The sequence below is a fragment of the Cladophialophora psammophila genome (assembly GCF_000585535.1).
Source record: "Cladophialophora psammophila CBS 110553 chromosome Unknown aczJe-supercont1.18, whole genome shotgun sequence".
Taxonomy (NCBI): Eukaryota; Fungi; Ascomycota; class Eurotiomycetes; order Chaetothyriales; family Herpotrichiellaceae; genus Cladophialophora; species Cladophialophora psammophila.
Genome location: NW_006912939.1, coordinates 19,904 through 30,952, shown reverse-complemented (window position 1 = coordinate 30,952; position 11,049 = coordinate 19,904). Strand labels below are relative to the sequence as shown.

At 48.1% G+C, this 11,049-nt stretch overlaps 3 protein-coding genes across 3 annotated transcripts; 2 read left to right on the top strand and 1 right to left on the bottom strand.

Annotated features, from left to right (window-relative positions):
* Nucleotides 1-1,824: 1,824 nt before the first annotated feature.
* On the top strand, nt 1,825-3,771 carry A1O5_09919 (uncharacterized protein; the record flags this gene model as incomplete). Its single annotated transcript, XM_007750497.1, has 1 exon — nt 1,825-3,771. One exon carries the CDS (start codon nt 1,825-1,827, stop codon nt 3,769-3,771), a length of 1,947 nt encoding a protein of 648 aa, XP_007748687.1.
* A 77-nt stretch (nt 3,772-3,848) lies between these two features.
* A1O5_09918 (uncharacterized protein) lies at nt 3,849-4,666 on the bottom strand (the record flags this gene model as incomplete). The annotated part of the gene is made up of 2 exons (XM_007750496.1): nt 3,849-4,196; nt 4,247-4,666. The coding sequence occupies 2 exons, from the start codon at nt 4,664-4,666 to the stop codon at nt 3,849-3,851; spliced, it is 768 nt and encodes a 255-aa protein (XP_007748686.1).
* Nucleotides 4,667-5,279: 613 nt separating this feature from the next.
* On the top strand, nt 5,280-7,278 carry A1O5_09917 (uncharacterized protein; the record flags this gene model as incomplete). The annotated part of the gene is made up of 6 exons (XM_007750495.1): nt 5,280-5,447; nt 5,497-5,735; nt 5,803-5,845; nt 5,897-6,029; nt 6,096-6,623; nt 6,680-7,278. The coding sequence occupies 6 exons, from the start codon at nt 5,280-5,282 to the stop codon at nt 7,276-7,278; spliced, it is 1,710 nt and encodes a 569-aa protein (XP_007748685.1).
* Between the last annotated feature and the right edge of the window lie 3,771 nt (nt 7,279-11,049).

Sequence of the window (11,049 nt, the reverse complement as noted above, 5' to 3'; positions counted from 1 at the left end):
AGATAGAAGATATATGTACAGCTCTTGTTCATGATCCTTCTGAACAAGAAGAGAGCACTCAATACACTCATTTGGACCACAGCAGCCACGTTCTTTCACCCTCAACATTCCACTACATCCTGTCGTGAATAACTAAGCTAGATTGGATCGCTTTTCGAGAATACTACGAATAAATACCAGAGGCTTTCTAGCCAGCTTTAACATTATTAACTATTGTGACTGAGCCCTTCTGGGTTTGGCATGCACGTGTAACAATGCACAGGGACCTGTCAGGCAGGTCGGTAATCGAGAATGCCTTTCCGGTCGGCGCTGGCATGACAACACGACCCACAAAGAGGCAGCGGCTAGAACAACGAGCGCCTAGCACGGCGGCGGCGTTGAAGAGTGAAAAAGAACGTAGAGAATGCTCAGGGATAGGTAGACTGTATTAAGAAGAAAAAAAAAAAAAAACCATAGAATACTCTAGTCAAAATGCAAAAGAATGGTAAACTGCCAGCACTGTGAATTGCTCAACACTTCTGCAGAGATGGCATGCTCGCTCAGCTATTCTGCGTCTCCTGTCACTGTTGTTGTCTTCGTCCCGTTGTTGATCAACGCTCAATAGCCCCAATCTGATTTAAAGCCCCTCGTCTAACAGCCAAAACTAATACTAGTCCGTTTTGTCCTGATATGTGACCAGCTAAATCGCCTCCCTACTAACCCCATGCCAGCACAACACAGCCACTTCGCCTTGTTACAATATAAGACCTTCCTAGCTAACTGTTCGATAGGTCTCTGGTGTTACGGCTGCTGCCTCATCATCTAACAGAGTTAGATTCCTTCGTAACAGATTCATTGTATGGTATCGAACTGAGTGGGGAGAGCGCAAGGAACTGGGTATGAATAGTCATATTTCTGAGGACGGTAGAGTTCGCCAGATAACATGAGTTGGCTACGAATGAAGGTAAGCTATCTAACGTTAACGAGGGTATATATTGTAACAAGGCAAAGTGGCTGTGCTGGGCCGGTAGGGGGTTTAGCAGGAATGAGAGTTATCTAGTCACATGTTAAACCAAAATGGGCTGGTAAGGGGGGAGGGGTGCGGAACAGTTTACAGTGCTGGCAGAGTGCCATTCTTTCACAGTTTGAGAGGAGTATTATGAATCCCATAGCTTTTGGTCTCGTCTACCTATTTCCTGAGTGTTTTATCGGTCCTGTCCCAGCTCCTCAATGCCGCCGCCATGCTAGGCGTTCGTTACCCTAGCCGCCGCCTCTCTGGGTGGTGTGGGTGGTGGTGTTGTCTTGCCAGCGCCAACCAGAAACGCGTTCTCGATTCCCGACCTGCTAGACAGGCCTCTGTGCGTTGTTGCGCGTGCACGCCGAACCCTGAAGTGCTCTGTTACGCTACTACTCGGCAAGATTCTTGCATCGGCTTTTAGACTCTTCGGTCTCAACGACAAGCAGCCTCGTTCACTTGGGATTTAGGGTGGCGCCGCCCTACCCGGTACTGGGTGGACGGACTGATGTCACGTGATCTGGTTGATCCACAAGACTCGAACGCCCAAGCTCGGCAAACCACGTGATATTACTTGGCCAAGAATTCGGCTCAGCCCTTCCTAGACACCCGACCCGAGTCTTCCTTGTCAACATGGACTCTCCTTCCAAAGGGTCAATCTTCGTACCTTACAGAATATCGCCATGTTGAGACGAAGGGCGCCGAGAGCATGCACAATCTGTCATAATCGCAAAGTACGGTGCGATGTCTCGAGGAAGGGCACTCCCTGCTCGAATTGCTCAAGAGCTTCTGTTGTCTGCTCCGTAGACAACCCATGGAGAGAAAAGCCAATGCAGCGTCCTGGCAAGAGGAGTCTGCCCCAGGCCAACATTTATACATTCAAACTTGGCGCGCCTGTTACCTGCGACCCAACTAATCATGAAACTGTCTCTGCTGAAGCAACCGCCGGTGGGCAAGTCCCGCCAGGGCGTGTTCTCAACGATGCTACACCGGTGGAATGGCGCAGGGGTGGCGAAATTGCAGATATATCTCTGTCGCTAGACCAACCTGAACTTCCGAGCTACATCGCACGTCTTCCTGGTGGGCTTGACCGCGATGTCCTGCAGCTGCTACTGCGCAGGGGAGCCCTTACCATTCCCAGCAAAACGATGATTGATGAGCTGCTGAGAGTATTTATCTGCTACGTATATCCTTTACTACCAGCTCTGGATCTGGGCAGTTTCCTCGGCGCAATAGACGGTACAAACAGCGACAGCATCAGTCTGGTGCTGTTTCAAGCTGTGATGTTTGCAGGAGTCACCTTTGCAGATCTGCCTCATTTGCAACATGAGGGTTTTCAAAGTTATAACGACGCCCGGAAAATCTTCTTCAACCGGGTAAAGCTCCTGTATGAAATGGATGTCGAATCAAACCCTACGACGCTGATCCAGGTACTGCTTTTTATGACTTACTGGTACGGTCAGCAGAATGATACAAAGGGCCGATTTTACTGGCTGCGAACTGCTTTCTCTTTGGCCACTGATATTGGCTTGGATAGGCAACACCAGTTTTCAAATCAGCCGGACCGGCAGCGAATGAGGCGAAAGTTATGGTATTGCTGTCTAATCAGAGACAAACTTCTATCCATAACGGAACGGCGGCAAACTGCTCACAGTTGCGGCGGTGGGAACCCCGAGATCGTCGATCCAGATGACTTCGATGATGCGGCTTTCACTCAGGCATTGAATAAGTACTATATGCTTGGCTGCGGGATTGAGGCAACAAGCATGGGTCGATTATGCGCACAGAAGGTCAAGTTGTGCCTTATCATTGGACGTATTCTCGATTCGCAATACGAATTGAGCGGCGTACGATTCGTCGATTCAAGCGACCCGTTCATGGTCCTGATACCGAAAATGAAAGTCCTCAGCACCGAAGCAGCTGCTCGGGACCAAGAGCTTCGCGAATGGTCTGCGGAGACGGCTTCTATAAGAGAGGCAGCCTTGGGACAGGATCATCGCCGCAATGGGAGAGTGCTAGGCTTACATTCTGCAACCCTCGAACTGCTATATTTGACTGCGCTTTGCGCCGTCCACCGCCCGGTGCTCCTCCATGAACAACCAAAAGGCTCTGCTGCTGAAGCTTTAAAAAGCTTCTCCCGATACTCTCTTCGATCTTCTGCGCGACGAATCTCGGAAATAACCAGACATCTAGAGGAGAGCCATCTCATACAATTTCTGCCACCGCTGGCGGTGGGAGCCTTTATCTTGGCATCTATCCAACACCTCAAAGATGCTCTATCTGCAGAGGCAGAGCTTCGAGGCACTGGAAACTTGTATCTCAGGCAAACTCTCCAAGCATTCGCAGCATTAAGGCCAAAGTACAACTCCGCAGATTGTGCAATCGCTTTCATAGAGCGTGTCAGAAGCGGCAAACTCCCCTATCGGACTTTCGAGTGGGAGGATCGAGCTAATTCCCAGACGCCCCATGATGAACATACGATGATCCGCGCAGATGAGGAGCCGGATACCACCATCATCGCACAGATACACATAGACAGCAATCCTTCGCCGTTTGTTACACAGAACCCCAATGTGAGGTTGCAAAAGGACGTCAGGTATCATCCCTCCGATATGTCTGGCAGCTCGTTCGGAAACGACGAGGACTTCAATATTCCCTACTTTCGATCATCCAATCTCGAGGCCATTTCCGACTTGCTACTGTCGGCCCCGTTTGATGCTAACAATATCGACTGGGCACAGATGCACTGGCATTATGTCGATAATATAGAGACTTGAGCTAGAAAAAGTGACAATCGACGAACATCACAGCACATTGGTCAGCGCTATCGCGATCTGCATTGTCAATCTGGCATCTATGAAGTTGCGGCAATCTTCAGAATTAGCTCTGCGAGAATCTCAGTCGCGGTCAGATTCGGCACATGGTTCGAGTTCAGCTTATGTATGTCCACATCCCTGCCAGCCACAATCTTTATGTTCTCGATGTATTGTGCCTGCAACGCAGGAGGCACAACCTTGTCTTGCTCGCAAAAGATGTAAGAAGAAGGTATGTCCTTGAAAGCGGTATAGGTCACCACGCTAGCAAAGCTGAGAGCGGAATGCTTTGGCGCAGCTCTTGCCCAGGCAAGCGCTCGTTCTTCTGGCCAATCATCATACATGTGGGAACCGGACAAGGCAGGATCGGCAAGTCTCATGAATCCGTTCTCTGACAGTTAGCATCTTGAGTGTTCACGATAGAAGCAGGGACTCAAACCTCATCAGTCTTTACGATCGATGGTGGAGGCTTGCCTTGATGGCCGACTAGTGATTGTCCTTCTTGCAGGACAATAGCAGCCAGGAAGACTATCCTGGTGATACCCCCTTTCTGGCCTCTGGCGCACCGCTCCACCTTACTATGGCCTTTGGCAGATTCAGAGGCAACTAGGCCACCATATGAATGGCCAAGGACAATTACATCCTTTCCCTGGTCCGCAATCTTTCCGATGATGTTGCTGAAGAACTGTGTATCGTCACGCAAACTTGCGGGCGGTTCTGGGGCGTTCCGACTCGCCGATGGCAGGTTGTTCACGTACACCTCGTGACCTTGTGCGACCAGGATGTCCTGAAGAGGGTAATACATGGCTGCAATGCTGAAAGACCCAGGGATCAGGAGGATGACAGGCCTCGAGGCCATGGCTCTAACGTCGGCGAGAGGGGATGTTGGACGATAAGCGCTGAAAACCGTTCCTCAGAATTCATGCTCGGTGCGGCTGGGGTCTGTTTAAAACATGTCATCGTGCCGGGTCTCGAAACCACGCGTGATAAGATACGGAGTACTGTGCTTTACATTGATAATAGCAGGCAATCTCTGATTACTTCACATACTTCCACTTGTCAGCACTCAGAAGCATAAAAAAAGACATCTCGGCAGCAAGTCCGATATAGGCAATTCCGAAGCTGTGGGTCTTCGGCTTGCCTTATAAACTTTCGGGATCGGTAGCCTGATATGGGTTTGACCGAGTAAGTCAGTGACCCCGGTGCTTACACTCCTGGCGAACGATGCCTTCGCCCTGGCAGTCTCATTGTGCTTTCGCTTCGCCGGGGGTATACCAGTGGCTTAGTCGTGACGCTCGATAGCCAACATTTCTCCTGTTCCCCATGGGGTATTTTGTGGTTTGCAAAGTTCGGACTCGACCGAGGCGAGCCTGTTGAGATCATGCATGGGAGGAGGTTTATATAAGGGGAAGTCGCTGTTGTCCTCCTGCGCGTGCCCTCTATTCCATGTCCGATGTGGCAAACGCTTCGATATGGCTGTTGCAACAGAAAGAAGCCAGCTGAAGACTGCGCAGCCCGAAATCTCACTGGCGCATGAAGAGAAGGTTGAGGTCGCTCTCCAAGTTAATGGTGGCTCCCACAACGGCATCCAGGTCCACGAGTCACGGTCGATTGACTTACGAACAATTCTGGGCTTACTGGTTCGTCCTCTACGCCGGTTGAACTATTTTTCGGCTGAAGCAGATCTAGGCTCTCGCCGTTACCTATGAAGCCTGCCTGTTCTCCTTCGCGTTGCCTTCAGCGATTCTCCTCACCATCAACGAGGATGTCGGGCCGTCGACCGACATCACATGGGCAGCTACCTCATGGGCACTTGCGAGCGCCGTCGTGATGACTATTGCCGGCAGGTGCAGCGACATCTTTGGACGCAGGAATTTCTTCCTTACAGGGAACCTCTTGGGTGTCATTGGGTGTGCAATTGCTTGCAGGTCTGTCTCACAGGGGAAAAAAAAAAAGAACCGAGTTCTCAATCACACAGCCAACTGACCAATACAGGGCGACAAGCACATCGTTGATGATACTCGGAAGCTCATTCCTGGTAAGCTGGAAGTGATCGCTCGAGTCATCCCTTAGCTGACATTCTCTTGAGGGTCTTGCCGCCGGGCTCCAACAACTCGCATTTGCGGCAGCAAATGAGATCGTACCGAAGAAGAATCGTGGGCAGACCTTGGCTTTTATGAGTGTTGTGTCGATACCAGGGTCATGCTTTGGAGCCCCGATAGGTGAGTATTGTTAACCTCCATGCCCTGACCTATTTTTCGCTCGACGATTGATACGTCTTCTCTTAGCGTATGATCTCGTCTCCCAAGGCTCGTGGCGGTGGGCATACTATGTGTCTCTGATCATCAACGTTGCGGCTTTGCTTCTCATACTGGTCTTCTATTGGCCTCCAGACTTTCTCGGATTACACCCGGACGGCAAGACGCGACGCCAACAATTCCTCGAGCTCGATTTCATTGGGTTGCTTCTCTTTGGCGGCGGCTTGACCGTGTTCCTCGTCGGCGTCGGGTTTGGAGGCAATCCATATCCGTGGACCAGTGCCGTCGTCCTGGCCCCGACCATCATCGGTGGCATATCCGTCTTCGTGGCATTTCCGCTTTGGGAGCTGTACAGCCCTGACAATATTGCAAAGCTTTGTCCACCTCGACTTATGCAAGACGTAAGAGCCGTCGTCGTACCTCTAGGAGTTTCCTTTACTGGTGGCATGGTCCTAATCAGCACGGGTATCCTGTGGCCACAGCAAGTGCAACGCCTGTTCACCACAGTCCCACGAACTGTAGGTTGGTATGGCATGGCCACCAATGCCGCGGCAACTGGTAAGGAAGCTTCGTTCGCAATGTCTGCAAAGTGTGGCTGACACTCTGATTCAAAGCTGGTCTCATCCTAGCCGGTCAGGCGTTCTCGACAATCCGGAAGACCAGGTATCAGTACATCTTTGTCGTTGTGATGATGACGACGTTCCTCGGATTAAACGCAACCGTCGACCAGGACACTCCCGCTCGTGCAATCATATTCGTCACGTTGGCCTCTGCCATGATTGGCGCCACCAACTGCATGAGTATACTGATTGCGCAGCTCGGGGCTCGCGACGAGGACATTGGACTCGCCACTGGCCTGGTAAACTCCACGCGATCGACTGGGGGGGCCATTGGCGTAGCCATCTATTCGAGCTTGCTCGCAAACCGGGTGAGCAGTATTTGGGCAAGAGACATCGGCAGAGCACTGGTCCAGGCTGGTTTACCTGCTGCTTCGCTGACATCATTCCTCAGTGAGTTTCATGTTGTACTACCTCTTTCAGCGGACGGCTCACGTTTGATAGCGGCTCTGCCACAAGGAAACTTTGAAAATGTGCCAGGCGTCACTCCGACCATTATCACAGCAGCGTTGGACGCCCAGAAGAGTGTTTACGCCGACGCTTTCAAGTTGGTTTACTGTGTCACTGTGGCCTTCGGAGGTGGGTATCATGGCTAGTCCTCCAGGAGGGAATCTAATTCGAGTGCTAGGGCTTGCAATTTTGGGCGCCCTGTTCGTTGCGGACGTAGATAACAGACTCACAAAGTAAGTCCTCCTGTTGCAATCGAACCGTCTTAATGTGACATGCTGATCCACGACACCTTCCAGGCAGGTCAACGTTCAGCTTGTCCGACCGCATCTGCGAGGCGGCGGAAAGGGTGAAGCAAAAGTGTTACGCGAGCCGGACAATTAATGGAAGAGACATCACCATACTATTTTCGACGCGATGCCCAAATCTTGCAAACACGGCAGTGCAACAGAAATGATCGATCCAATCTGCTGGCGCAGTGGCTGGCATAGCCCTGCTGAATCACTACAGTTAGACTCCACGCATCGTACTAGTATACATTCATAGCGCGTGCTGGATACCTAATTTCCAAAAGGATGAGCAGGTAATATCTATCATGCAACGTTTGACAGGGCTGTGCCTGTATATAGGTGCCCAACGCCCTGCCTCCCCTTGTTCTCAGTTCAGCCTTCTCGTTAGAAAGAGCAGTCCATGAAGCAGGTTCATTCTTGCGTTTCGTGAGTGCTGTCACGATAGCGGCAGTAGCACACTCCATAGCAAGTGACACTTTTAGACGAATACATCCAACGCGTTCATGACATTCTTCGAAGTTTGGTAAATCTCAAGCCTCTCTAGTTACGACAGACACCCCATCTAGTTGAGAAACCCTTCTGTAGACACCTATACTGCAAGACCGCCGTTCAATTTAGGATATGTTGCACACAGATTGAGAGTGAATCTATCCGCTTAATTGTGTTCCGTGTCCCTCACTATTGAGAGAGACTCTGCCTGTTTATATACACTTTGGCCTGTGCTCCGAAGGCCATTGCTGAAACCTCCTGTTCCATCGCCATGCTATCGCAGATCGGCGAGAACAACGGTGTGGCGCAGTTGGTGAAACAGCCAGCGTCTTAGGTGGCTTACCACAGTGGCTACCTTGAGACCCTATCAACACACCCTCTAGGTAGTTCTGTTGAGCGACAGCGAGGTTGTCCGCGTTATAGGAGTGCCTAAATATTCACTAGGTTCAGTTATCTCACGAATCTCTCGAACTTCTACCTCGTAAGTGTCTTTGTAAACCCATCTACCTTCATATCGTTGGTGGATACCTATTTAATCGAGATGTCTCCGTTCTACACTTTCTATCGAAGCTAGTGTTAATGAATATCAACGTGACGTAACTTAGTATTGAGCATTGCACTATTTTAAGTTAATAGCCTAATAGTCTAGGTATTATCTAACTTAATGGCGACCTTACTGTCGAGATAGTAGCTCACCTAGGTGAAGAATCTCTTCTAGATTAGGATTTTCTTCGTCGTTTACGTGAGAGTATATAACTCTACTTCTATACTAAATATTATAACTATCGTTTATTTAGAGGCCTTCCAATCGATAGCGTCGTTATATAGTTAAAATAGATAGTCGTCTAAGCTCTTTCTATTAAGGCTATTAATAAATATAGCGTTAGAAGAATATTGAAAAGAGTAGATCTCGTTATTAGAATCGTCCTAATCTATAAAGTTATTAGAGCTGCCGCCGTATCACCTAACTAGGTTAGGCTCCTCAGTAATAGATTCTTAATAGTATAAACTGAGAATAGAGAACGTAAGGTATAAGTAGACTATATTACTAAGAACGGTATAGTTCAGTAGATAATATAAAATTAGCTACGAAGAGAGTATAACTATTAAGGGGAGAGAGTGTAGCTATATACTTATATAGCCCCTCTAAATGAGGTAATATAGAATGATATACTGGTTTATTAGTATACTCTAGTTCAATATATTAGTGGTTTAACTCTTTTCTATTCTAGATTTTACGTAATAAGTTTAGCCTTACTCCTCGAGACTACCTTATATTCGGTTAAGCTTCCTATCTCGGCGTACTATATGCTTCCGTAGTTTATCTAAGACTATATCTAATACTATTATTAGACACAGCCTTAGGGACAACCGATCACGAGCTGCACGAGCGCGACTCACTACACTCATTGGATACGTGGAAGGATTCACAAGAGAGCAATAAGACTAAGTTATGTGATATGCCCTGCTAGGTCTGCTGGCTCTATTGGCCCTGCTGGGACAGAGCGTACAGAGCGCACAGAGCGCATAGAGTAGAAGCGTTATATATACACCCTCGTTACCCCTAGATAACTTACACTCCCTTCGTAGCCAATTTCATATTATCTACTGAACGATATCGTTCTTAGTAACTAAGTCTGCTCATACTTTACGTTCCTTATCCGTAGTTCATACTATTAAGAATCTATTACTAAGTGATCTAACCTCATTAGGTTATACGGCGACAGCTCTAATAATTATCTCTCTCTTAGACTTATATATTATTCTTAACGTACTTAAGATAAATCGTACTCCGTACGTACTATAACAAGGCGAGATAGCTGTGCTGTGATGAGATGTACTGGGCTGGTAGAGCGGTGGCAGGGAGGAAAAGTTATCTAGTCACATGTCAAACCTAAATGGGCTGGCAGAGAAGAGGGTGCGGAACAGTTTACAGTGCTGGCAGAGTGCCATTCATTACAGTTTGAGCAGAGTATTGTAACAAGGCGAGGTGGCTGTGTTGTGATGGGCTGTGCTGGGCTGGTAGAGCGGTGGCAGGCAGAGATCTGTCAGGTCACATGTCAAACCTAAATGGGCTGGCAGAGAAGGGGGTGCGGAACAGTTTACAGTGCTGGCAGAGGTGCCATTCATTACAGTTTGAGCAGAGTATCATGAATTCCATGGCTTTTGGCGCCGTCTACCTAATTCCTGAGTGTTTTCATTAGTCCTATCCTGTTCCTCGATGCTGCCGCTGTGCTAGGCGTTCGTTGCTCTAGCCGCTACCTCTCTGGGTGGTGTTGGTGGTGGTGTTGTTGTCAGTATCAACTAGAAACGCGTTCTCGATTCCCGATCTACTAGATAGGCCTCTGTGCGTTGTTGCACGTGCACACCGAACCCTGAAGTGCTCTATTACAGTATCATGAATTCTATGGCTCTTTGGCGCTGTCTACCTAATTCCTAAGTGTTTTATCAGTCTAGTCCTGTTCCTCGATGGTGCCGCTGTGCTAGGTGTTCGTAGCCCTAGCCGCTGCCCCTCTGGGTGGTGTTGGTGGTGGTGTTGTTTTGTCAGTATCAACCAGAAACGCATTCTCGATTCCCGATCTGCTAGATAGGCCGCTGTACGTTGTTGCACGTGCACGCCGAACCCTGAAGTGCTCTATTACACTATATTCTTTACTTCTTTAAATAAAGAAGAAGAGATAGAACTAAATAGTTTATAAAATTCTAGAATTAGTGAACTAGTTATTTCTAATCTTCTAGAGGACGAGGATAACGATATAACTAGTATTCTATCTAAATTTTAAGTTTATATCGCTGAAGAACGATCTAGTTAAGAGATAAATCCTCTAATTTACGGAAGAAACTCTTAATTTATCTACCTTAAGCGAATTATTAAGAATTATCTCGCTATAATGACTTCTTTAGCGCCAGTAGAATGACTATTTACTAAGGTATTAAATATCGTAAATCCTAGGCATCGAAATTAATTAACTAAGGCTAGAATTAATTAAATTATATGCCTAAGGTCGTAGAAAGAACTACCTATTTCTATTAGCGAGGAAGAGGATGAAAGCGAGGGTAGTAACGAGGATTTTGAAATTCTAGAGAAAATAGAAGATTTATATAGTGCTTAGATTTTAGATAGTTTAATTAGATCTAACT